General features: G+C 37.1%; 1 protein-coding gene across 4 annotated transcripts in view; it reads right to left on the reverse strand.

The window, feature by feature from the left end:
* The window catches only part of MCTP1 (multiple C2 and transmembrane domain containing 1), a 339,516-nt gene that overhangs the window by 168,756 nt on the left and 143,935 nt on the right, over positions 1–26,825 (reverse strand). For all 4 annotated transcript variants that reach the window (XM_035014874.1, XM_035014872.1, XM_035014873.1 and 1 more), the window contains 2 exons: positions 15,933–16,119; positions 10,838–10,931 (listed from right to left, as the gene is read on the reverse strand). In XM_035014874.1, coding sequence (XP_034870765.1) covers positions 10,838–10,931; positions 15,933–16,119 — 281 coding nt within the window. The remainder of the gene's footprint in view (positions 1–10,837; positions 10,932–15,932; positions 16,120–26,825) is intronic.

A 26,825-nucleotide genomic window follows, 5' to 3' on the forward strand; every position in this document is an offset into this window, starting at 1 on the left:
TAGACATTGGGGAGGGTATGTGCTATGGTGAGCAATGTGAATTGTGTAAGACTGTTGAATCACAGACCTGTACCTCTGAAACAAATAATACATCATATATTAAAAAAAAAAAAAAGAATAAGATAGCAGAAGGGGAAGAATGAAGGGGGGGGGGGAATCAGAGGGGCAGACGAACCATGAGAGAATATGGACTCTGAGAAACAAACTGAGGGTTCTAGAGGGGAGGGGGGTGGAGGGATGGGTTGGCCTGGTGATAGGTATTAAAGAGGGCACGTTCTGCATGGAGCACTGGGTGTTATACACAAACAATGAATCATGGAACACTACATCAAAAACTAATGATGTAATGTATGGTGATTAACATAACATAGTAATAAAAAAATGCAATCTAGGCTCAGATAATCATGAAATAGATTTAAAACCTTATTAACGTCTATATTTAATCTTGCAGGACATGGGACAATTTCACTAGTTAAGACTGTCTAATACTTTGTAGACATTTAGCATCCCCATCCCACTCCCACCAAATTCCAATAGCACTCCCCCTAAACACTGTGGCAACTCAATTCTCCCACAAATTCTCAAGAGGGTAATACTGCCTCCTCCAAATGAGGATCATTGCCCTACAGCAACAGTTCTTAAACATTTTCATCTTTAGGGACTCTTAAAAATTTTTGAGGACATCAAAAAGCTTTTGTCTATATAAATTATATCTATCAGTTGACCATTTTAGAATTTAAAAATGACAGCATGTAAAACTATCATTCATTTGAAAATGACATAATAAATCCATGACATGTTAACATCAGAGCAATCAAATATATAGCCTTTGAAAAATTGCATTGTACATTCAAGAGAGAGTGAGAGTGAGAAAAGAAAATAACATCCTCGTATTATTATGAAAATAGTTTTGACTTTAAAAGATCCTTAAAAGGGTTTTGGGGATCGCTGGAAGCCCCTGGGCCACACTTTGAGAACCATGACTAAGAGCAATGGGAATAAAGCACAATGTAAATATGAATTTATTTCCCTTGCGATCTAGAACTAGATGCAAAAGAATATTTATAGTATTGTGTATAACAAGATGCATTCTTGAGTCCTAAAATTGAACCATCTTGGTATATGCTGCAAAGCTTGAAATTTATGAGAGAAGAACAAGAAATAAAATGAGACAGATAAGAAACTGGGAAAGAAAGAAAAGGGAGCCTATGGGATCTATAAAATGAGAAGACACTATGAAAAATTTATGTCCAAGCTTTTGAGTTTAGATAAATTATGGTAAAAACATTTAAGGATTTTACTTCAACTAATTTTTAATATAGAAACTATATGCACATCACTTGTTACAAGATTGAAAACACAAAAGTTATTTGTCTAAAAATATAAGTATAAATATTTATTATAAGCTCCTTTGTTTTTGAAAGTTCTCATAGTTACTTTAGGACATACAGTAAATATATATTCAACTAGACTCCCCACAGAAAAGCATGAGGTTTCAGATAATCTCCCTTATAAGTAAATTAATTAGCTGGAGAGATCCTTTGCAGTAGAATAAAATTCTTTAGACTGAAAAAATTAAGGACTCTAGTAGGTGATTAAACCTTTTTTTAAAAAATATTTTTAGGCAATAGAACTGAAAAATGTCATCTGCCAAGCCTTGTCTTTAAAATATCTTTGTATTTTTATTTCTCTTCTACAAAATATCTACTCATTCAAGAGTCTGTTATTCATCTTGGCACCTACTGCAGGATCTCTGATTCTGAGGGCTGGGAGAAAAGCCTCAGAGGCCAAGTTTGAAAGCTGATCTAGGGCTTGAATCCTCTCTTGCTATCAGTTAGTCTCACAGGCTCTGGTTTAACAGGGCCAGTGATGGGGAAATTGCCACCTCCACAGGTCTATTCTGATACATTTTTAGGCAATTATAATTTTGGGGAAGTGCTTCTTTATACGGCACACAAAATTATGTCTCTGTAACTTTTACCTATTTTACGTAGTCATTTTTTAACTTTAAATGAATTAATGGGTGTGAAGTGAGGGCATAGCATCTGTCACTTAGATTATCTGATTAATGTTCATTACCTGCCCCCCTGAGCTGGATAATGTGGATGGCTTGCCGAGCATATATTCTAACTTCTGGTGTCTCTTCCTGAACGAGAGAGGCTGCAAAGACCAAGGTCACATTTTTAGACTCTCTTGCAGCTAGGGTGGGAGACGTGAATTTGGTTGCACCAATCAGGTATACTTGCCTAAGATCTGATATTAGTATTCAGTTACCCAAGAGCCTGTGGAGTCCATTTTGCTGCTGTAGATGGCAAACAGGAGTAGTGTAAGGAGTTCTCAGGGTCTTCTCAACCTGCTAATGTGGCCGGTTGCTTAATTAACCTCTCCACATCTCAGTTTTCTAATTTGTAAAGTGGGGAGAACAACAGTAACTAATTAGGTTGTTGTGAGATGGTGCTAATCCTTGTTCTAAACTCAGGGTAGGGTCTGACATGTGATGAGGTCTCAGTAAATGTTGCTGCCGCCACTAATAACTAGTGTTATTAGCATTATTATCATTTTCCGTGAGCTGTTCTCAATTGACTTGATTTTAAAACATCAGATAGCCTAATTGAGAATGAATTCTGCTTTGTCAATGTCCTTGTTTAAAGAATCGCTTCCAATACTGAATTCATTCCCCAGTATGTTTGATGAGTCCAGAGGTATCATTCTCAACATTTCCCTTTTATTCAATGTAGCCAATTTGTAATTTGCATACTAAAACAATGTAACAAAATTGACATGTGCATGATTCATTCCCACAGAGCTTAAACTCAATTCAAACCCTAAACTTTTTTCTATATTTTCTACTCTTAAAGCAGGACATCACTGTTTTGTATCCTTGTAAGTCTTTTTATGTATATTCTTTAATGTCCACCTTGTTGAACTAACCCTATTATTTCAGTCTGAACTAAGCTTATTACACACATATATGGATATGGATATATATTACATATAAATACTGTAATACTATGTAAATATTTAAAAGTGTAAATCTATAATATATACATATAGTATACACATATATGTAATATATGCATGTAGTATATAGTTAACTATCCCTGTTAGCAAGTTTGATAAGGAAGCCATCAATTATCTCCTCAAAGTCACTAGTAAATAGGTTGAACAGGTTAGACCAAGAACAGAGCCCTGTATTCCTCCATTTGGCATTCCCATTGACATCAGTCCTTTATCACAATCACTCTTTGGGCTTGGCCATGTAGTCATTTATGCACCTAACTATACTGTCATATAACCCAAGTATTCCTGTGGTAAGATTTTTCCTTTTTTTCAAAAGTCTGGTTAAATCTAGATCCTCTCTGTTTGCACCAGTTCCCTAATCCATCATTCTAGGAAATGTATTGCTTATTTACACGACTATATCATAACAAACAATAATGAACAGTTTAATTTTAAACAATGATTCTAGCATCGGAAAGCATTTCTTCAAGCACTGAGTAGAATCATGGAGCTAGCCCTCCAAGCCAGATCAGCAGTTCTCTATTTCTTGACTCAAAGGATCATTTTGTAATCTTACTTCTACAGAACTCAATTAATTACTTTATAGTATTTCTCTCCCCCGCCACTTCCCATTGACAGGGGGACCACCACTTTCTCAGCCTATAGTCCTTCACTTCTAGAGCATATCAAACCCCATTATTAATCTCTTTTGTCATCCCACCTATTCTTCCAGAGCAGTATCTTCTAACCATGTGACCTGCATATGAATCACACATGAGTTCTGTCATTCCATATAAAACACTAGCTCAGACTCAGTCTCACTAGCCCTTGAGTTAAATTATCATTTTAATTCCTCTTTTCACAAATATCTCATATCAACTATTTGGTTTTAGAAAAACACTTTTGCATTTCTAAAATTAGAATAGGATTTAATTTTGTAAAGATGCAAATACTAAAAGGAAGCGACTTTTATTTCTATGTGAACTATGATGACATAAAAGAATGAAGAGCAAAAATTAAAAAAAAAAAGAGGAATGAAGAGCAATGATTTGCTTTTTCTCCTTGTGATGCCTTCATTTGTTTAGTCTCATTCTTACAGAACGTATTTATATAGTGTTAAGACATTTAATATGTATACGTATAATGTTGTTTTCTAAACTACGCCATGTTACCGTGACAAGAATGTCAGCTTTGGGTATTTTTGGTGCATTATAAATTGGATGAAATTTCTTCTCAAATTATACTATTTTTGTTAAAAAGCAAATAGGGACATCATTAGTTTATATAATGGAAATAAAGCACTGTGCTTGGGAAATTTTTAATACATTTTGTGTAAAACTTAGATATTTTTGTTTCAAGCAATATAATTTTAAGATTTGATGATAGCAAAAGTTAAAAATAATTAAAAGTGACATCCACACATAACCCCCTTTTATTTGGTAAATTATTTTACCTTTGATAATTCACAAATATGAAGGATTTCCACCATATTTTGTATATAATACCATCAGTTGAACTATGCAGAGTTTAAAGGATATATGTTTTCTCATCTTCCAACATAGGTTTTAAATAATGATCATAAAATCTAAGGCTGCATTTATCAGATATCATCAATGTTATTAAATATGATGACATAATTAAAGGCACGTGCTATCAAAAATTCAGACTGCTACAGTTCTATAAAAGAAGCAACGTACCCACTTTTTCCAGAAGAGCTCTTGTATTCTGAGAGCCACTCAAGCAACAACTGCATATATCTTATGCAGTTTGCTTGGGTAACCCACAAAAAGTTAATTTTTTTAAAGAACAATATCTTATCTATGTTATATATATATGTGCTTGGCACTTCTCCAGCTGTATATAAAACTTTCAAAGAACAGACTTGCCTTTTTCTGTACAGCCACCTTTTCATTTTCTTTCTCTGAATAGACCCCTAATGTTCAGGGAAAATACCAAGAATAATAAATCCAAATCTCTGTATAAAATATACCTTCATGACATACTCAAGCTGGAAATCACAGGAACCAATAAAAATGCAGGCAGCCTACTGATAATGAGGTCAGAAATACAAATAAATTTATTTTTAATGAAGACTGGAAGCACAGTAATCAAAGTGTTAAAATTCATTTCATGCATATCTCATTTGCTTCTTAGCTGATATTTACCACGCAATTCTGTGAGAAAGTAGAGGCCTAAGATGCTCCAGATAAATGGCTCAATTAATTGTACAGAGGTAGACCTCTTTGAGCTGAGCCAGAGCTGTGAGCTCTTTATTAAAAGCACTATTCTGTAGCCCATAACCTTGTTCCTTGACTCCTCTCTGGTTTCCAATTTAAACAAGTCCCCATGCGGCCTGCTCTAAAGGGCTTTGTCTCCCTGTCATTGTTAAGAGAGCTGAGGCATCCTGGAAGTGTGAAATCAGACCTCATGAGTTGAACGGTTCCCCAGGGAACGCCGGACTGCGCAGAAGGTCAAAGTCATGGGCCGGACCGTCTAAAAGTGTCTGATCGCTGGTCTGTGACACAGCAAGGTTGGGGGGGGGGGGCGGCGCTAGACTGAAGAGGACTGAAATTGAACACATCTTAATTAAAGCCCACAGACAGCAAAACAAAATGTTTTCTAGGCAGCCTGTCAAATGGGGCTTAAATTTAGCTCTGCTAATGAATCTGAGCTGCTAACTGTTATTTCTTGAGATAATAAGACTCTCACGGAAGCTGATAAAAAAAAAAAAAAACTGTAGCATGTCTTTTTCTGCTGTTTTGTTACTTAAATATTTTCCAACAATGAAGACAGTTTTCCTAAAGAAAAACATGGGAAAAGTCTATGCAAATAAAGGGGTAGTAAACATATCCCTTAATAACTAGTAGGTTTCCAGACTATGGGGCTGGTGAGTCATGGGTTTTTATGCATAGCCTTGCTTTAGAAAAAGATATGCTCATTTAATGGGACTGTTTCAGTGACAGATTATGTTAATTGTAAAATTCTCTCCCTCTTCCTTTTTTCTCTCCCTCTCCCTCTATTGTTTCCTGAAAGAGATGGTGCATTAATTTGAGAGATCAATTCACCTGGGGTGGAGAAGTTTTATATTAGTGTGCCTTTTAATACAGTGAAAAGGTAGGGCATCTTTTGAAAGACTTTCACAGTTCTCCCATATCACCGTTTCTGAACCCGAGTAGCTGGTATCCCTGGGGAGGCTGTGACCTCTTCCTCGGGAGCTCAAAAAAACAACCCAGGGGAAAATGCAGGGGAGGGGCTGAGGAGAAGAACCCTTTTCTCTTTCTTCTCTTAGAACTTGAAAGAACCAATAGGCCAGGTCTAAATACTCGGCGAAGAAAGCCTCACTCGATATAGAAGACATTATATGTTCTGCTGAAAGCAGAAATTAGGCCCCATCCAAGGAAGAGGATAATTAGAAGCTTAGAAAAGACAAATTCCAACATGAACTGTTTCCCACCACCTTTAAAAAAAAAAAAATATATATATATATATATTTCCCCCCCAGCGGTCTTTCTCTCCTCACAAACTGTCCAGTTTTAAGGAATACTTGATTTAGCAGTAGAGAGAATTTTCCCCAGTGAACGCAGGGCCAAACGGTCTCTGGGTTTTGCTTTGATGGTACAGAGACATTCACCTTTTCACTGCTTAGTTGAAAGGTAAGTAAGTTGTACTGCAAAGTATTTTTCACTTAATCAAACTTTTTTCTCCCTCACGAAGAATTTAGCTGATCATCTTTGAAAACCAGAGAGCCACTTTCTCAGGCTGTGAAAGGCTGCCCCCAATTTGACTGAAATTTCAATCCACTCTTGTGCCTTGCTCAATGCATGTGTATGTGTGGGAGTTGTAAATTGAGGCCTTAACCACCAGAGTTAATCTCTTTTTTTAAATCTGTATTAACCTTAATGATTTGAAGTGCACTGTCCAACACTGCGCTATTGAGACCGAAGAAAAAACTACCCTCGACTATCAACAGTTTATTAGGGGCTTAACTGAAGTGACCTACTGTAGTAGTGTTCAGCTGAACAAGGCTATAGGCTTTTTGTGGAAAGGGAAAGAATTGAGGGTTTCATTAAAAAGTAATTTGTGCTTTGTACTCACTCATTCAAAGAGAGTCTCAATTGCTCTTTATTCACACAGAGTTAATACAGTATCACAATGTTTCTCAATGAATGTGTTGTAACAAAAGAAAAATTTTACATTTTGAAAGGAAAAAAATTCTTTGTAACTGCAGTAAGATTGATGGCTACTAAAAAGATTATAGAATCTCTTGTTCCTGTGCTCATGTTAAATGATGGAATATTATAATTTAAGATTTTTTGCTTAAACTATGGAAGTTTGACTTTATGTTCTGATCCTTAAAAATAGTTTAAAAATAGAGCAACGTTGGTCAAATATAAGTTTGTCTTGTTAGGTTTGTCTAGAAAAAAGTGTTCTGAACCCAACTAAGTATCTTATAGTAATAGCCTCATTTATAGCAGGTCAGAAGATACTCTGCTTAGCTCAGAGAGCTATCAGTGATTTAAAATCTCCCCTCTCCATCCACAACACTCCTAAATGGATGCTAATTTGAGGATTTGAAGCCTGCACCATTGACTCAATTTCTGTTTTTCAAACTGTTGCTGAAAATCTTGTAGAGCCTATGATTATCCACTGAGACGTACAACATATCTTTAAAGTTCTTCTTTGAACAAGTAAAAAAGAAGTATACAAAGAGCTTATTTGGGCTCCAAATTTAATGGAAAAGACCAGGAAGGATCAGTTTACACATAAATATTTATCCTTTCCAGAAGTAAAGATTATTAAAAAAAATAAGTAGTATATTCAGACATTTCTCACTTAAATATATGGTCCTCAGTTTCTGTCACCATCACAAATGTCGTAAAGACCACAAAAGGTACAAGAGTGAGCAAGGTCAAAGACTGAATTATCCTCTTGCCCCTGAATAGTTCAACATCTCTCTTGTTCAATTCAGAGCACATTAGATTATAAGGTCAGTGTGGAATGAGGAATCATGAGATTTATATCCCTAAAACTGGAGGGGGGAAAAATGGACAATCTGTTATTTAGTATTCCCCAAATTAAAGTTCATTTTATCAGATCAAAATTATGTCTCATTGAATCCCTAGGGAAAAGACTATTGCTATTCACATTAATTTACATAGAACCATTAGGAAAGAAATATATCTATTTTTTACAGCTTTGAAAGAACACGTACTTTAACTTCCATAGTGGCATATAGGCCAAGTAGGTTAACATAGTTTACATATTCATGAAGTTTTAAAAGCAATGACAGCTTCTCTCTAAGAGAAACAAACTTATATAATTGCATTCAACTTATGTCATGGGCAGGTATCTAAGCTTTTGAAGTAAATGGGACTTGAATATTTGTGTAAGAAATTATTGTGCCCCCTATAAATGTTCAGTAATAATTCTTAGCACTTAGGTGCCCACTGAGATATTATTTTAGGCCTTTCTCCCCCATCTTCAGAGGTTTTCAGCTCAACACTGGGGGCTCCCCTACAGAAAATCCTGTAGAAAATTGAAGGTGCCTCCCATGATGGTGAATGTTACCGTGAATGTCACCGTGAATGTCACATTCTGAATTTACCTGCTGCGGGGAATCAGAGGCTAGGTGTAACCTCTGTATGTGAAAGCAATACTGAGTTCCTATTCTAGTCTTTAAGTTAATGTCCACAGTGAACAAAAAAAAAAAGCAATTACTGGGGCGCCTGGGTGGCACAGTTGGTTAAACATCAGACTCTTGGTTTTAGCTCAGGTCGTGACCTCAGAATCATACAATCAAGCCCCGAGTTGGGCTCGGTGCTCAGCGTGGACTCTGCTTGAGTTTCCCTCTCCCTCTACTCCTCCCCCACATTCTCTCTCAAATCAATCAATCAATCAATCTTTCAAAAAAAGAGCAGTTAATCAATCATTCATTGTCGACTGTTGGTTCTAATACTAAATGCAACATAATAAAAGAAAAAAAATCATTATGTCCAGATTAATTTGAGTATAACCACATCAGAAGTAAAAAAGTAGATGAATAAAGTTAACATTCACTAATTGTTCAGTACAAGGAACCAAGTCAGCATACATGCAAAAAGATTACAAACTACCCTCTCTCTCAGTACTTTCAAGTACACCTATTTTGAAAGAACATTTGATGGTTGTTACTATCTTCATGGTTTCAAATGAGTTGATAGTCACTTGTTTAAAGAAACTATAAACTCTCAACATTTTTATCACACAATAAACAGTCACTTGATACTATGCAAATATTAAAAATTTAAAAATATTACCATTCTGGAACAGACATCTGCTATTTTAGTTTTAATGCATGTCATCTTTTAATTTGGTTTTGATTCTGTTCTGTTTAGATTTGATGAATTAAAAAAGGATACCAACCATCAGGTAATGGATTTCCAAGCTCTTAGATGGTAGGAAAAGTACATTTCTCCCCTTCAGATAAGTCCACTACCTCATTAGGATCAACTTGCTGAACATTCACAATGGTAAGCATATTTCTATAAATAATAAGTGGATGCTTTCTTTCAGGAAGAGCAAAATTTACACAAAAATTGGCCAAGTCAGTCCTATTTGTTATCTATCTTGAGATAGACAATTTAAGGAATGGTATAAGTATGCCCCAAAACCTATGAAATTAAAGAGTAAATGAATGGTCACATAATTGCAAATTTAAAACAATGATTTCATTCTGGAAATTGATGAAATAATTATTGTTAGTTAATTAATACATCATAGAAATAGTGATATCCAAATCAGGAAGCTTTAAGAGATAAGACTGATTTCAGTGTTTTTTACAGGTCCATTTCTTGGTTTAAAAATTTAGAACAATGTAGATGCTTAGTTTATTTTTATTTATTTATTTATTTTTAAATTTTATTATGTTATATTACCATACATTACATCATTAGTTTTTGATGTAGTGTTCCATGATTCATTGTTTGCATATAATACCCAGTGCTCCATTCAGTACGATGCTTAGTTTAGATCCAGAATTATCTCTGGGATGTGCTAAGGAATTTTAACAACAACAACAAAAAACTTGAAAATTAAAAAAAAAAGGACACCTGGGTGACTCAGTCGTTAAGCGTCTGCCTTCGGCTCAGGTCATGATCCCAGAGTCCTGGGATCGAGTCCCGCATCAGGCTCCCTGCTCAGCGGGAAAGCCTGCTTCTCCCTCTCCCTCTGCCCCTGCTTGGGTTCCCTCTCTCTCTGTCAAAAAAAAAAAAAAAAAAAATCTCTAAAAAAAAAAAAACAAACTTGAATCAGCAACCTGGATGCCATGAGTTCATACCAAGTAATTGAGTAATTTGCATCTAAAATTTTCAGTAGACTATGCAACAGATTTCACATGTGTTGGACTTGTGTTGATGTTATGATACTGTCTGAGGGAAGCTGATCCTGCCTGAGAGAAGATAATAACATTACTACAAGATGCCAAAGTGATGAAACCTGGAAGTCCCATTGCGTTGGCCAAACTTTGGAAAAGGCAACAATTCAAAAGTTACTTTACCCTTTATTGTTTGTTTTTAATACATCACCCTTCTTTCAAAAAGCAAAAACAGTATAAAAATTGGGTGGTTGGCAATTCTTGTAATATCAAACCTGAAACTTTATATTTATATTATTTACTTTGATGATCCAGTCAGGTGAAGTGAAGAGTTTAGTCATTAAACGGTACGGACCCGGTGGCATGCAGCTCGATATGTATATATCATATATAATAAATATTATAGATATACATTATATGTTATAATATATAGTCGAAATAATGTATATAAATAAATATAGACAATAGAATTTCCTCATTTCTTACCTGTGACATCAGCGACCATCAACCCTTCTGCTCTGATTACTTTCACCTGGAGAAATCCCACATCTTTCAGGTTGTGAAATATCCGCAGTGGACTCTGAAAGACCCCAACATCGGTGTTAGAAAAGAAAGGTCCTAGAGGGTCTCAACGAGTGTGTGAGGAAACGCTAAGTTTTATCATTGACCTCAGGATGCTGCTTAAGTGGTTCAAAGGGATGTTTGTGTTTCTTCAGTGCAGATTACCCTTCCACTATCACTAATGTCCACCAATACACAGGCACGCACATACGAATTGACAGATAATTGTTGCTATATGAGAATTCCGAAAGAATAAAAAATACCGCATTTCTTCCCCATAAAAAATTATCAGTGAACAATGGTGAACAGTAAATTACAGAACAGGATATGCCTACTTTCTTCCTTCAATCTCCTTTACCGAAGAACTCCAAATAATCTGTCATCTATGGGCACCATGGTTTGGAGACTAATGATCGTTAACACTGAGTCTTAGGTTGTTGGTCATGTAACACACTTCAGCCTTTAGGATTAAGAAAGTCAGTATTAATTTTTTTTTTCTTTACTCTTTTCTTCTTGGTGAGTTTTGGAAATTGCGTGTGCTAGATGAGGGCTGAATTACTGAAATGCTGCTTTCTAATATTTGGTTCAAAAGATTTGCATAGTTCTATGAACCTTTTAGGAAAAAAATCATATATAACTTCTAAAATAAGCCAAATTGATCACTAAAAATAAATTCAAAGTGATGAATAATTTTTCTTAAGTTTGCAATTTTATTTGCCATTGTAGTGTGTACAGAAGTAGGGAAATTTCAATAGAAGAATCAGATCCAAAGGATAAAACCTATTTAATTTCATAAATTAATAATGGTAGTGTTTTGGGAAGTATAGTACCTGAAGGCATTAAAAGAGAGATACCAATGTAATAATTCAGAACTCTAATTAATGGGCACAAATACTTAAAGAGTAAGTATTGATAGAGAACACTGATACGCATTTGCTTATTTACACATCCTAGCATTTTTCTTATGAAAAGACCAGCATTTCTACTCAGTAAATCAAAGGTACTTCTGCATTATAATCCCTAAAATGCTTTAAGACCAGGGAGCATAACATAACAAAGTTATCAAACTGTTACTAAAGAACATTCCCATCCTTGTATTAAGGATGTGAGAAAACTGACAAGTAGGAGCTTACTGAGATATTAACTTTATAATTTTTTTTAAAGATTTTATTTATTTATTTGACAGAGAGAGAGATAGCGAGAGCAGGAACAGAAGCAGGGGGAGTGGGAGAGGGAGAAGCAGATTCCCAGCTGAGCAGGGAGCCCGATGTGGGACTCGATCCCAGGACCCTGGGACCATGACCTGAGCCGAAGGCAGACGCTTAACAACTGAGCCACCCAGGCGCCCTTTTTTTATAATTTTTTTTTAAAGATTTTATTTATTTATTTGACAGAGAGAGAGATTGAGATATTAACTTTATGAGTCCTGTATGACTAGCCATTGTGTACCCTGAAGCTATGACCTTGGTATATTGGGAGGAGGAAATGCAGATATATGGGTAATATCAGAGCCTAACTTTTTAGAGAGTTGAGCACAGGATTAGCTCCTATTCTTGTATTGTTTTAAAACAGCTGTTTATCACCCAAAATCTATTGAAACTACCCAGATGACAGGGCTCAGGAAAAACGCACCTCTCTCTCCACTTAAATTCATGTTAAGGGTTTAACAATGGGAACTTTAGACAGCAGTGTTACAATTCAGAGGTGTGTAAGCATGTTGTCTTCCCAATGTAGTAACATCTCAGAGCTTCCTGAGTGTTATAAACCAGGTAACTCTCCTATCCTGATGATAGAGAAGAGTTTTATCAAAAGGTTTCTGTCCTTTAATTTTTGGGAGCAATTCAATCCAAGTTTCACCGTGTCTAAAAGAAATCTCATCAGTCCTCGGGCTGAGAATTGTTTCATACGAGTAACCTCCCTGCACAGACATATAGCTTCTGACGCTTCCGCTCCAATGTTCTGCTTCTCATTTGGAGGGGTAATTACTGTTTGAAGGGTTTCTTTCCTCCAGTCAGCTGACACTCAGGAATTTATTGCCAACTTCAACTGTTTAGGGCAGTGACACAGCGCTTATAATAAGAATTGCAAAAAAAAAAAAAAAAGGCAAAAAACTTAAATATATCAGTTTAAAAATAGACCTTTCGGGGATGCTTCATCAAGAGGTATTCCTGCCTTGTTATTTATGGTTATTTTAGAAGGCCTCAAAACCTGGATGGCTTCTGAAGCCAGAAATTTCCATAGCAGAGGAATCTATGATTTGCTGTGAATCCTTTCAGCCCTCAATAGATGGGAAAAGATTGAAATGCTCTGGAGAGGAGTCCTCTTTATTTTTTTAATGAAAGGCTGTATAATATATTTTCTCTATGGCTGCAGCAGCTGTCAGGGAGAGCATCTCAGTTCAGCTCTATTACGGGAGAGGCAATACCCCATCCTATGGCATCGAGATGCTCTGAGGGGCCAGAGCTGATTGACAGCTTGTCACCGTGACGTCTTATTCCATCTCTGTTATGGAGAAAATTAATGTCACACCACCAGCCTTATGACTCGCTGTCATCCTAGAACCGCTCACCTTTTATCAATGCTCTAAATAACATTTCAAGCCCATCGTCTCATGCTGGACAATCCGGTCAAGGGACATTAAATCTGATGACTGTGAAATGTCATAATAAAAATGGAATGCTAACAACTTCTTCTCTAAACTAGCTCCTCTGGTTTTTAAACTGTGACAAGGGGGAGCAAGGGTTCAGCATACCCGTTCTGAAAAGGTCATACAATCGCTCTTGGTCTACTACCCATTACTACCCGCCCCCTAGTGACCTTGCCTGCCTTCCTCCCTCCCAAAGAAAAAAAAAAAAAAAGAAAGAAAGAAAAATGGAATTAGCCATCTTTTCAGAATGAGGTGATCAAATAATGGCCCACAGGGTAATGTCTGTTTAACTTGTGGGGCTTCGATGCTTCAAAATGAACAACTGAATGACAGAAATGGAGAGCCTTTTCAGGGGCAACTCACTTTCCTCACTATGGCCAGTGCCAAATCACATTCTGAAGTGTCCCCTAAAATTTAAAAAATACACATGTTCTCCCAGGAAAACATATAAGTAATTCCCCAAATAACCTCCTCTATATGTTTCTCTGAAACATATGATGTCATATGATGTCCCAGACACGATGCGGCATTCATTCGTCTCCTACTAATCTGTGTAATAAAAAGACACGCCGAAACCATAAAGCGTAGGTCTCTGTCCTTGTCTTACTATGAGCAATTATAACACATGTGCTTTAGTGCACACAGGAGCTCCGTAGCAACGACGTCTCTAGAGGGAGATACGGGCCTATGCTTGAAATGCAGGGCTACAAAAACAAAACAAAACATTTAAATACGGTTCACTTTTTAATATGTCGTCGAGCAGCATGTAATCAGAGAATCAGCCAGGGCACCCACATAACAGTTTATATTTTATTCAAATAATAACTAACGTTTGAAAGAAGGTGCGGAAACAAAATATTCAAATTCTGAATGGAGATGGCCGATTTAAGGAAGCCCAACCGGCAAAAAGAAAAAAAAAAAAAAAAGAATCAATCATAGTTGGATTATTCCTAATTACCTAGGCTCCACTATCACTCTAATATATGGGATGGTATCAAATATTAACCCATAAAACACGGTATCATAATACCTAGAATTTTTATATTAATATACCAATTAATTCTTTTAAAATTGTCTCGACTCACAAGGCTCACTCCTGGTAACAGGAGAACACGTTTTCATGGGTACCAAAATGTGAAATAATTCTCATAATTGCAATTACACATTAGAAGATGCCCAACAATAGGTTGGGCTCTTAGGTGGTTTAAAAATATATACTATCAGCCTTGCTAAGTCACCTCTATTAAACTGTTTATGGTAACACCATTGGTAGGTGAGTTGTGCAAGCATTAGCAGACAGCTGATTCGGTGGAGAGAGCCAGAATAAATTTGCTGAAGCACACATCCTGCTGATCTGTTTGAAGAATATTGTAGAGCATTAGGACCAGCACTTCATGTTATCTGTGCAGCCTGATAAGGTACATCTTTATTAAATTCAGTTATTGGAAGGATGTCAGTCAGCAAATAGGAATATTTTAGAATCTAAAAAAAAAAAAAAAATTAAGCGGTTCTTTGTTAGTCGGAGCTTGGTTTCATGGCTGAATGTCTAGAGGAGCCTTCTAAACACCTGGCAGCATTGTACAATGCAAGCTTTGTAATTTTAAGTGGAAAAGCTTTTTTTCCCAGCTTCATGGGTACCGAGGCATTCACTTTTTCTGAGACTCCAATGAGAGAGAATGGTGGAGTAAGAGCTCCCCTCTCTGTTGATTCAAGAAAACTACACAGTGGAAAATGCACAGCGTGAGGATGCTGGGAAAGAGGTAGATTGGGGTGTGAATATTTTGGTTTGGTGAAATTTGACAAGGGTGCTTACTGTAGTGACTCACTATTCCGCCTTCTCACTCCACAAATGATCAAAAGGTAAGGAGGCTTCCTTTTAATTATATTTCACATTCAATTAAAATAAGGTAAAGGAATGAAGCGAGGCCTTTCTAAGCAGTTGAAATAAAAATTCTTTCTATGAATATCCTCTCGTTACCAAGCTTCTAATTAACGTAGGTGTCATTAATTCCATTTCAAACTTGGAAAGACAAAGGACTCTTAATTGCAATTACAAAGGGTCAAAGAATTAATTTTGAGGTAATGTTCTGTATCCTTGACTTTCCTTTATGAGAAGTTGCCTTGCATGATAGTTGTGCTGCACGAAAAATCACTGTGGAGAGGCTCAGAATCTAGAACTTGCTTTGGAAGAGACTCTAGAGAAGAGCAGGTGTGCAGAGCTCAGGGTAACGGCATCTGCATTTACCCAGCTCTCTGTCTCTGCCGACTCAACTGTCACACAGCCCTTCAGATGTACTCCTGTCACTCGAGGTAAATCATTTACCACCTCAACTCGTCACACATGACCCTGAATTAGGAGGGTTACATACGTACATATCTCCTTAATATTTCCTCCCGTTCTTTCTGGTCCTCCAGGGAACTGATGGAGAGGTCAGAGATGCTGACTGTGGCCGAAGCTGTCAGGGTGACCAGCAGTACCAGGTGACCCTCACCCTCTTCCAGCTGCAACTCCAACTTGTGTGTCTGTTCCCTACTGAGGGCCGACAGGTCCACCTGGCACCTGGAAACAAATGTTGTGAATTAGCAAGTGCCCTTCTTCTCTCCTCTCCTCTCCTCTCCTCTCCTCTCCTCTCCTCTCTCCTCTCCACACCTCTCCTCTCCTCTCCTTCCTTCCTTTTTTGTCACATCAAACATGAAAGTGCAGGCTGCTCAGAGCTATGTGAAAAATAAATCAATAGAAATTCTGTTTGAGCTACTGGAAGACTATATCTTTCATTCAGCACACTTTCTTCACAAAATTTAGACCCTGACTATTTTTAGTGTCTAGTTTCTTATTTCTGTAAGATACAAAAAACATGTTTATCTGATTCTATTACTATCCACTGTCACTGTATTCATAAATTGGGAGGGACTTTCAATCCCTGGATGGCCTAGTTTAGTGCGCTTTGCCTACAGAAAGATTAACATGAGCTGTCTGGAGAGGCAAACCACCGAGAATCTGAGTTCTTGTGTAGGTTTTAAAACAATGGGAGTTCTTCATCCATAAATGTTATTAAGCAATGAATAAAATATGTACTTTGATGATGCCGTAAGTTTTACACTTTTAAAACCGTGCTAATTTATTCATAGAACACCACACATAAATCTAAATAAAAACAAATCCTCCAAAAAATTATAGCTCAAGGGTTATGTACCAGCGTTTTACTAAGAGAGGTTTCATAACATGGCAGCCTATGCTTGATGAGCTCTTCTCTCAGAGTTAAACACCTTGCAAACTCTTTTCATAAAAATGTCAGTTGATTTGGAAGAGAAAGATACTGAGGTGATCACAAAGCCAATAAACTGAGAGAAAGGGGGTAGAAATGAACAAAAGGCATTTAAAACAGGAAATAGCCAATTATAAGCATAAATGTGGTAACATATCATAAACGGGAGTCAGCTATCAGGGACTGATTAAATTTTTGCTCTTTCTTGCTCTTTACTCCACTTACTGTCTATTGCTTGGCTTTTAAATTAAATTTCTATGAATAGGGCCTCAATGCTTATTGTTGGGTTCAAACATCTCTTTAGTATGAGTAAATTTAGAAATTGAACCAAAGTCTGCATTTTCTTTTTATTTGTGCCTATCAAAAATGACAAGAGAGATAGCTGGGACTGAAACAACGGAGAAGAAGAGGAGTACAGATGCAAGAAATGAAAAGAAAAAGCAACATCCTGGTCAGGGACAGAAAGTCCATGTGTGTGTGTTGATGCTAACTGTTGAAAGAGAGCAGGAAATCAGAGTCTGTACGAAGTCTGGAAAACATCTTCCTAAAGTGAGAACGTATATCAAATAACTTCATTGTTTCTGTGTCAACATGCATTTCAAAATACTTTCACTCAGTCTCCTGAAACTCTGAAAGCTGAAGAAATATACCAAATCTGTATCTAATATCCTGATTTTATTCGGAATTAAGTTCTTATCGATAACACTTGGACCAAATTGAGAAGAAAGATGCGATGGTGACAAACCACCAATCAAATGCATTCTCTAAGAAAAAGGAAAAACGTCAATATGGTTTTCTACAGATCTTTCCAGCAACTGGCAGAGTGTCTCGCCTGTAGTTTGGTGAATGTGAATGAATCTTTGGATTAGATTGGGAGTATGATACTCGAGAATCAAACATGGGTTACAATTCGCACTGTACTTTTGGTTGGATAAAGTTGGGAACAAGAAAGGTCCTTCACTCATTTGGATCCTGCATTTCTCAATCCTGTCCTTGCCTTACTCTTTTATATGACACTGCACCACTCTTAAAATACATTGAAGCCTTCTGGAAGGTTTCTCTATGGCTATTACCATTTTACACAGGTCATATGGATGCTGGCTTACTCTACATTTATCTTAGATTCATTGTGTTTGATGCTCTAGAGTTGGGGAAGGTGCTCTAAAGATGATTTAGTCCAAGAGTTGCAAACTGGCAACTTACAGATCACATCAGGTCTATGGATGGGTTGTTTGTCCTTCTAGTGCTAATAGAAGTTTTGAATTAAAAACATTGTAAGACAGAGTAAATGTCCTCTGACTTAATTACTGTCCCTAATACTGTCTGTTATTTACACTATTTCACCTAATTCTGTATCTGGTTCAAATAAGCATAGGTATTTGTGATCCTCATAATCTCCTTAATTTAACAATAAGAAAACTGAAGAGCAGAGAAGTGATCTGACTTAATGGAGATATACAGTTTAGTTGTTAGCAGAGCTAGGACCTGAACTTGGAACAATGGAATCCAAGATATAGTCTTTTTCCTGGGCTACTCTTCACTAAGTAACTGTGTAACCCCACGACAAAGTGTGTCTATTTGCAGTGGTTCTTAAACTGGGTGAAATCTGGACTTGTTTCTAACAGAAAAAATTATCTCAGTTTTCAAGCATGGAATTATGTTATTTTTGTACTTTTAAAATACATATAAGCTATGGAAGAAGACTGTAAGTTATTGTTCTTATAAGAAGATAAACTCAGAAAGATACACAAATTGAATTTTAAAAACTATGAATCTAATAAAATTTAACATTGTACATTTATAGGGAGGATTATGCTTTTCTGCGGCAACTAGTTTCAAAATGGGTATTCTTGCAGAAATAGTTTCAGATCCTGTCCTATATTTAATGTTTCAGAATTTTGACTTTAACAATTCCAATGTAGAAAATGCCTATTTATGTAAATGAATTAGAAGAGAGTATTAATGACTCCAAGGTTCTTTTTGCTAGTTTGGGTTATCCAACTCTCCTATTCATCTAAAAACTCTGCTCAGGAGTAATCCTCAGATGCCATTTTCAATGAAATGTCACCTGATAATTGAGCAAAATTGTCTTGTTAACTTGAGAATAAAGTTAGCATCATAGCATCACTGATATCTGCATTAAATTTGTATTAAATTATTGCTGGAATTTGGTGGGAAAAAAAAAGCCTTTGCTACTCCTTGGTTGCTGTTGAATAAATAGGTACAAAGATGGAACTCCTGCCGAAGAGTCTATTGCAAAGTGAACCCAGTACTTATCCCTATAGGTCAGTGCCATGGTTTGAATGTTTGTCTTCAAGATTCATATGTTGAAACCTATTGGTCAATGTGATGACATTAGGAGGTGGGGCCTTTGGGAGGTGATTAGGTCATGAGGGTGGAGCCTTCATGAATAAGATTCGTGCCCTCATAAAAGAGGCCCCAGAGAGGCCCTCACCCCTTTTGCCATGTAAGGACACAGAGAAAACACAGTTGTCTATGAACCAGGGAACCAGACACAGAATCTGCTGGTGTCCTGATCTTGGACTTACCAGTGTCTAGAACTGTGAGAAATAAATTTCTGTTGTTTACACCCCCTAGTCTGTGGTGATCTGCCATAGCAGCCCAACAGGCAGATTCGCCTGTATTGAGCTCACCTAAAGAAAGAAACGGCTCACGACAGTTTGGATATAGAAGTCCTCGGTGGTCATCTGGATGGTCAGAATCGGCATAAATTAATAGTTTCAATTTGTTATCAAAATGAAAATGCAAAATTTAAAAAGTACTGAAGCAAATTCATTAGGTACATACACAGATATGTATACAGGATGAAGAGCTCAGGATTGGGAGTCAGATTCCCTTGGCTTCAGCCCTCCATCTGTCACTAATTAGTTGTATGACCTTTTCCAAGACAACTTACCCTCTTGAATTCCAGTTTTCGCATCTGTGATATGAGGTAATTGAACTAGATGAACGTACAAATTCCTAAAAACCCCAAATTTCACACTTTGCTACAACTCTGTCCATGTTTACACTTGTTTACATCTTCCTTTCTTTGCAATTCCACAAACCAAACAACTAAGAAAACGAATTCATCTTATAGGCAATGAAGTATTATTCCTCAAATGTATTACCCCTCCAAAGCCTTAATTTGACGCTAGAAGGCAGATAATCTAATCTATTTTAAATTGTCTTCCAAGGAACACGAAGGGGTACCTCAAAAGTCACCATGGAGGGGAGAAGGGTGAAAAAAATAGGGTGTGGACTCTTCTCTCTGGCTCAAAGAACAGCTCCTCTGACATCTGTTTCATATTGATGTTCCACATGTAGGTTTGAAAACTTGTTGGATACATCTATCATCCCCTTAGATTCTCCTAGAGCCATGACCTCCTGGGTCCTCTGCTACCTGCTTTGCCACAGCTGTGACTTTGGCTCTGCCTTCCCAAGGCACTGCTTTTCATCCCACCACCATGACCAATTAACTGTGCTTGGGTCCTCATGGGGCTTCCACCTGGGACTGGCTCAATGTTTACTTGCCAAAATAAGCTGGGCTCTCCCCTTGGCTGCCACTGTGCATCGAGGCCCAATGGCCACATGTCCCAAGTTTCTGGCTTCTAAGACTGCTTCTACACTTGGATGAAAAGTCACATTGTGGGTTGTGGGGTCTGACTCCCTGGTCACCTGTCAAAGAAACCAGATGAAACAATGCAGAAGTTGTCTTCTCATGGGGTGAACTGAGATTGGTGGAATAGGAGATGGGAAGGTAATTCCGCAGACCTCCTTCCCTCTCACAGAGTGCTTCAAAGTATGATTCTCCATATTGCCTGCCCACAAGTGGCCAAGTGGGTACACAGCAACCAGCCATATCTCTGAAACACAGGAAACAGGAGCCCTCCCGGTAACATACTGCCTTGCATTGCCTCCCAGTCTTCCCTGCTTTATGTTCTTTCTCTCTCCCCTTCAGTGCTTGGGATTGTACCTCCCAATGAAGTATCAGCACTTAATCATTGCCTCAGGCTCTGCTCTTAGGGAATCTGGAGAAGGCAAAAACCATTGATACAATTCAATCCCCTCAGTTACAGATGTCTACAACACAAACCTGACCATGCTCCCCCCTCGGTTCCCACCACCCATGGAACCTCCTTGGCAAGACAAGGCCCTTCTTGACCTACCATCAGCTTGTGTGTCACTTGCTGACTCACACTGACTACTCAAGTCATTCCAGACAGCTTGTGATTCTCCCACCATCCATGCTAGGGCTTAGACCTGTTTCTTTGTGTTTGGACAAGGCAACCCCTCTGCCTGAGATGATGCGTCTATCTATCTTTGCTTGCCAAATTTTTACTAATGCTCGATGAAATAACCTGCAGTTGTCTTTCTCTGCCAGTATCCTGAGACACCTCAATGGCAGGCACCTAGCATAGCACCGGGAATGTAGTTGGTGCTCTACAGTATTGAAGTACTTATGGACAATATAGAAATCAAGAGAGACCAACAATTTACCCATGCTGACAGCCACAGAGCCAGGGCTAGCATGTAATGTGCTCCTTCTACCACCCTATATTGTCTTCCTAGAAAGTGGTTTGATTTCTTCTCAACACTTGTTTCACTCACTCTTTAACTCATTTATGCATTAGTTATTTTTTAAGTGCCTTATGTGGCAGGGCTCTGTTAGATTTGGGGGATTCAGTCATTGCTAAGCCTTCTAGTTCCTCATTTCTTTTTTTCCCCAGAACTACCACAGACTCAGCATGTTGTTTTGAACAAAGTTCAAATGGCTTCAGAGCTCATGGCCAGAGGTTTAGAACACTGAAGTTTTAATAAAGCTTATTCATTAGCATTCTGATATTAATGCAAGTCACTTAAAGCTTTTGTACATCAGCTTTCCTCATTTATCAAATGGAAATTAAAAAAAATACCTTCTCTTGGGGTGCCTGGGTGACTCAGTTGATTAAGTGTCTGACTCTTGGTTTCAGCTCAGGGGTGTGAGATCCAGCCTCATGTCAGGCTCTGCACTCAGCACAGAGTCTGCTCAAGATTCTCTTTCCTTCTCCCTCCCCCCTTCCCTTCACCCCACTCTCTCTCTCTTAAATAAATAAATAAATAAATAAATAAATAAATAAATAATAAATAATAAATAAAATCTTTTTAAAAAATGCCTTCTCTTTGCATAGAGTTGTAAGAACACAGGAATAAGAGATGAGAAAGTACTTTGAAAAGTTGAAAGTACTAAATATAATGTGTGATTTTGTTATCACATAGGCCTTGGTTCAGTACTGGAAAATCTAAAAACTTACTCTCCCTGCTGAACCCAACTCATCAGTCAGTCAATCAATCAGTAAGTCAGTCAGAGAAAGACAATCATCATATGGTTTCACTCATATATGGAATATAAGAAACAGGGCAGAAGATCATAGGGGAAGGGAAGGAAAACTGAATGGGAAATCATCAGAGAGGGAGAAAAACCATAAGAGACTTAACTCTAGGAAACAAACTGAGGGTTGCTGGAGGGGAGGTGGGTAGGGGGGGATGGGGTAACTGGCTGATGGGCATTAAGGAGGGCATGTGATGTGATGAGCACTGGGTGTTATACGCAACTGATGAATTATTGAACACTACATCTGAAACTAATGATACAGTATATGTTGGCTAATTGGATTTAAATAAAAAATCAATCAATAGAAGAATCAAAACAGATTCAAAACTGAAGATTTCAGAGCTACTTTCTCTCATTCCACAAATGGGGAAATTGAGACTCAGAGAAATTAAATGATGGCAAGAACTGGAATGTTCCTGACTTCTATACAAAAGCTTCAAGTTCTTTGTGCTTTCTAAAAACTGTATGCATTTATTTAGCCACATGAAGGAAATATGTCACATTTGGTGACATTTCTCCCTAAGAGTTAAAGAGTAAAATTTCAGTGTTCTTACCACCTTCTTTCTCCTTTACCTTTCTATCTGCCATTTCTGAACCAGTGACCAAAGATATTCCTCCCAGATGGAATAGTCTTGTGCTTAGCACCTGGATATATACATGTACATACATGTGAGTACACTGGGGTGCAGGAAGTAAATGCTAGGACTACTTGGATTTTTTTTTTTTTTTTGTAATTTAAAAATAGGACAGGAATCAAGCTTTACAAATATTTGGTATATGCATTAACACAGGTGGCCCATGCACCAGGTATGTCACTTCTGGCCTGCAAGTATTTTAGAAAAGAGTAGGAGCCGCTTAACATAGAGGGGTTGGCAGCGGCCCCCTTACTTGCTGACTTGCTTTCACTGAATTGCAGTTCATATATGCCTTGTTAAGTGGATTTACGGATTATATAATCCAGTTTTAACTGAACTAATCCTCACAAAATGGACAGTTGGCTTTAAAAGATCCCAGTAAAGAAACTGTGGATGGAAGATAATGCTAATTGAACAAGCACAAGTGAGCAGAATGATAAACAAGAATATGCAGAAGCACCACTTCTCCTAGCTGAGCTCCGAGTCAGCCACGTTCTGATTTACGAACCAATGATAGTATAATCAGATCTTGCAAGAATTCAGCCAAAACAATGCCAAAGTATCAAGAATAATATTTGCAATAGAAATTTACATCTATGTTAACGAGAAACTTGTAAGTGTGTGCTATGCCTTGAAGTTAGCTGATGATATTATGAAGCCATCATGATTAGCAAGACATTTGAAAACAAAGCCTTCGGAACAGGAAGACAAACTTCTACAGGATTTCTTGGGCGGGGGGTAATTAAAAAAAAAAAACACATATTTTATGTAATTTTGACCTAATTTAACAATAAAATTATGAAGCTTTTCGAGATTTCATAATATATGAGAACTTATTTACATTAGTAAAACTCATGATACATAATATATTATAAAATTTTATATTGTAAATCAGTATAATATGTGATTCTTTAGAATCTCTGCATTTTAAAGATTTCAATACATAGCCACTGAAGAGTTTTCAAGTTTCACAGTTATGCAGTTTTTTTTGGTTTTGGGGGTTTTTTTTATTATGTTATGTTAATCACCATACATTACATCATTAGTTTTTGATGTAGTGTTCCATGATTCATTGCTTGTGCATAACACCCAGTGCTCCATGCAGTACGTGCCCTCCTTAATACCCATCACCAGGCTAACCCATCCCCCAACCCCCCTCCCCTCTAGAACGCTCAGTTTGTTTCTCAGAGTCCACAGTCTTTCATGGTTCGTCTCCCCCTCTGATTTCCACTGATATGAGGAATTCTTAATCTCAGGAAACAAACTGAGAGTTGCTGGAGTGGAGGGGGGTGGGAGGGATGGGGTGGCTGGGTGATAGACATTGGGGAGGGTATGTGCTATGGTGAGCACTGTGAATTGTGTAAGACTGTTGAATCACAGACCTGTACCTCTGAAACAAATAATATATTTTATGTTAAAAAAGAAGAAGTTATGCAGTTTTTACGCCATCTCTGACATTACAAAATGCTAACACTGTTCTTGACTTTCTGTTGTCAGAAGTTGTCAGTGTTTAACTATCTTTGGGAAGTTTGCTTTATCAGAGCATACTTCCACAAACTTGTGAAATTCTTCATTCACTGACTTGAAGGTAAACCGTTTAATATACACACGGTGGTGCATGAAAACTGTCCTTGGAAACTTTGCCCACTGTGTAAGAAACACTGCACTGAGTATAAACTTTTGCAAGAAATCTTCAGAAGAAAAGAATAGTAACCCATGAAAGAAAATAGATTGAAATCTTAATATATTTGGCTTAGGCTGATTTTATGAAAAACCAAGACAAGAATCAATGACACATTCCATTCTCTCCTTAAATATTGTCTATTTCCCTAATGAAATATTTCACTCAAGCCTTAGTAAAGAAAAAGGGTGAAATGTAATGATTTCATGAAAAAAACTCTCTTTAGTTTAGAATTTTCTGACTAGCTGTCTTTGTCCTTTCAAATTACTAATGCAAGAGGATTGTTTCCATTCTATGTAGGAAGTAAAAGAGTCATTGGCAAATTGGTATCACAAATAAGAAACATTGCAAGTCAGAATCTACAGAGTGTCAAATGCAATGACCTTCAACCTACAGAGAACATTAATTTGGTTAATATCCAAAGTCAAAGGCTGTTTTCCCCATTTGCCACACTATACTTAACACATCCCACATTCTCCTTCCTTCTGCCTTAAATACAGAGCCACAGATTTATTTTATATGGTTGTAGAATTTGGAAGCATTTGTTCTTTATCCAGAACTTGCCCATTTGGAATATATTTTTCTTATCAAACATCATTAATAAAAATTTTGTCGAACTAGAGCTCTCTAGCGAAGCTTACATCTGTAGCACTCTGCTCTCATGGGCAGTTCCAGACCTTATAACAATGCAACAAATAAAGTCAGTAGCAATTCACCAACCTAAAATATATGTACCCCAAGTCAATGCCACTTTAAAGATAAACAAGCATTTTGCACACTAATAAATAACGTTATAAATCTTGCTATATTGGATTGCAAATAACTCCAACTGAATAAGATTGCTTGACACGGGATTTACTTACTCTGCATGTTCATAAAAACAACTTGTTCTCTGACAGCACTCATTCTTGACAATTTACCGTGGCTGTCAGCAGCCAATTTGTTCAGATTACTGCTCTGCATAAAAGTGTAACCATCATGAGGATTTATTAGCTGATTATCGTAAAGGTGGCAGTCCGTCTTGCCTGCCAAAATGCAGGTGATCAGAAAGTTAAATAATTACATGCAGATTAACATTATTTCACCTTCACTTGATCGTTGTAGCTCAGCGACCGGTAAAACTTGTTGTTCCAACTTGCACTATTGTGTATACCACCTAAGTTGGTTTACTGACTACTTGGCATTTTATTGAGCACTTAATGGCTTCAGACCATTTTGAATATAAGACCAAAGTGAAAGGAGTGTGGACTTTAAGAGTCAGGAATTCTGGATTTGAATCTCAGATCAATCACCCCAGATTCATACTAGCTGAGCAGCCTCTACATCTCCTTCCACCTCACTTTTTGCATCTGCGAAACGGGCATAATATCAACCACTCTGCTTATCCCCTAATTTTGAGATAACCTAATAGTGCCCTATTCATTGTAGGGCATTGATATTATTGTTTCTTTCTACTCATGGTAAATTTATTTTTGTTAAAATTTACCAACCAGATGGCATTAACTCCCTGGATAGTATAATGATGAAGAAGTTATAAGCATCCTGGTAAATGAATAGGCTACTTTAAAAAATGCAACAATTCAGTATTTTTTAAGTATAAGTATTACTCAGACACTTTTACACTCTCCCTCATTAATTCTCCCTTTTTGAGTTATGTACAAATACACTGAAATTTTGTACCTACCACTAAGTCATGTTGTTCTAATTGCCTTTTCATTAACAGCCACTGTCAAATTATGTATTTACAGTTGACCTTTGAACAATATGGGGGCTGGAGACACCAACCCTGTGAACAATTGAACTTCTGTGTATAAGTTTTGACTCCCCCCAAATTTAACTACTATTAGCCTACTGTTGACCAGAAGCCGTACTGATAACATGAAAAGATGATTAGCACATATTTTGTATGTTATATGTATTATATGTCATATTCTTACAATAAAGAAGGCCAGAGAAAGGAAAATGTCATTAAGGAAATCAAAAGGAAGATAAAAGTGCTGTATTTATTGGAAAAAATCTGTGTATAACTGGATGTGTGCAGTTCAAGCTCATGTTGATCAAGGGTGAACTGTATTTAGAGAAGGAAGAGCCATAATTTCCAGTATTAAATCAAACTTCAGGTATTTCAATTATAAAATATTTTTTAAATATTTATAAAACACCTCCTGTATGCCATATACTTTTCTAGGCATTGGGGATGCAACAGTAAACAAAAACACTCAAAAATCTCCGCCCTCATGAAGATTACATTCTAGTGGTGGGAAACAAATGATAAATAAATTGATGGTCACAGGTGACCTTGACAAGAAC

The sequence above is a fragment of the Mirounga leonina genome, unplaced genomic scaffold (genome assembly GCF_011800145.1).
Source record: "Mirounga leonina isolate KUSES-001 unplaced genomic scaffold, KU_Mleo_1.0 Mir_168, whole genome shotgun sequence".
NCBI classification, from domain to species: domain Eukaryota; kingdom Metazoa; phylum Chordata; class Mammalia; order Carnivora; family Phocidae; genus Mirounga; species Mirounga leonina.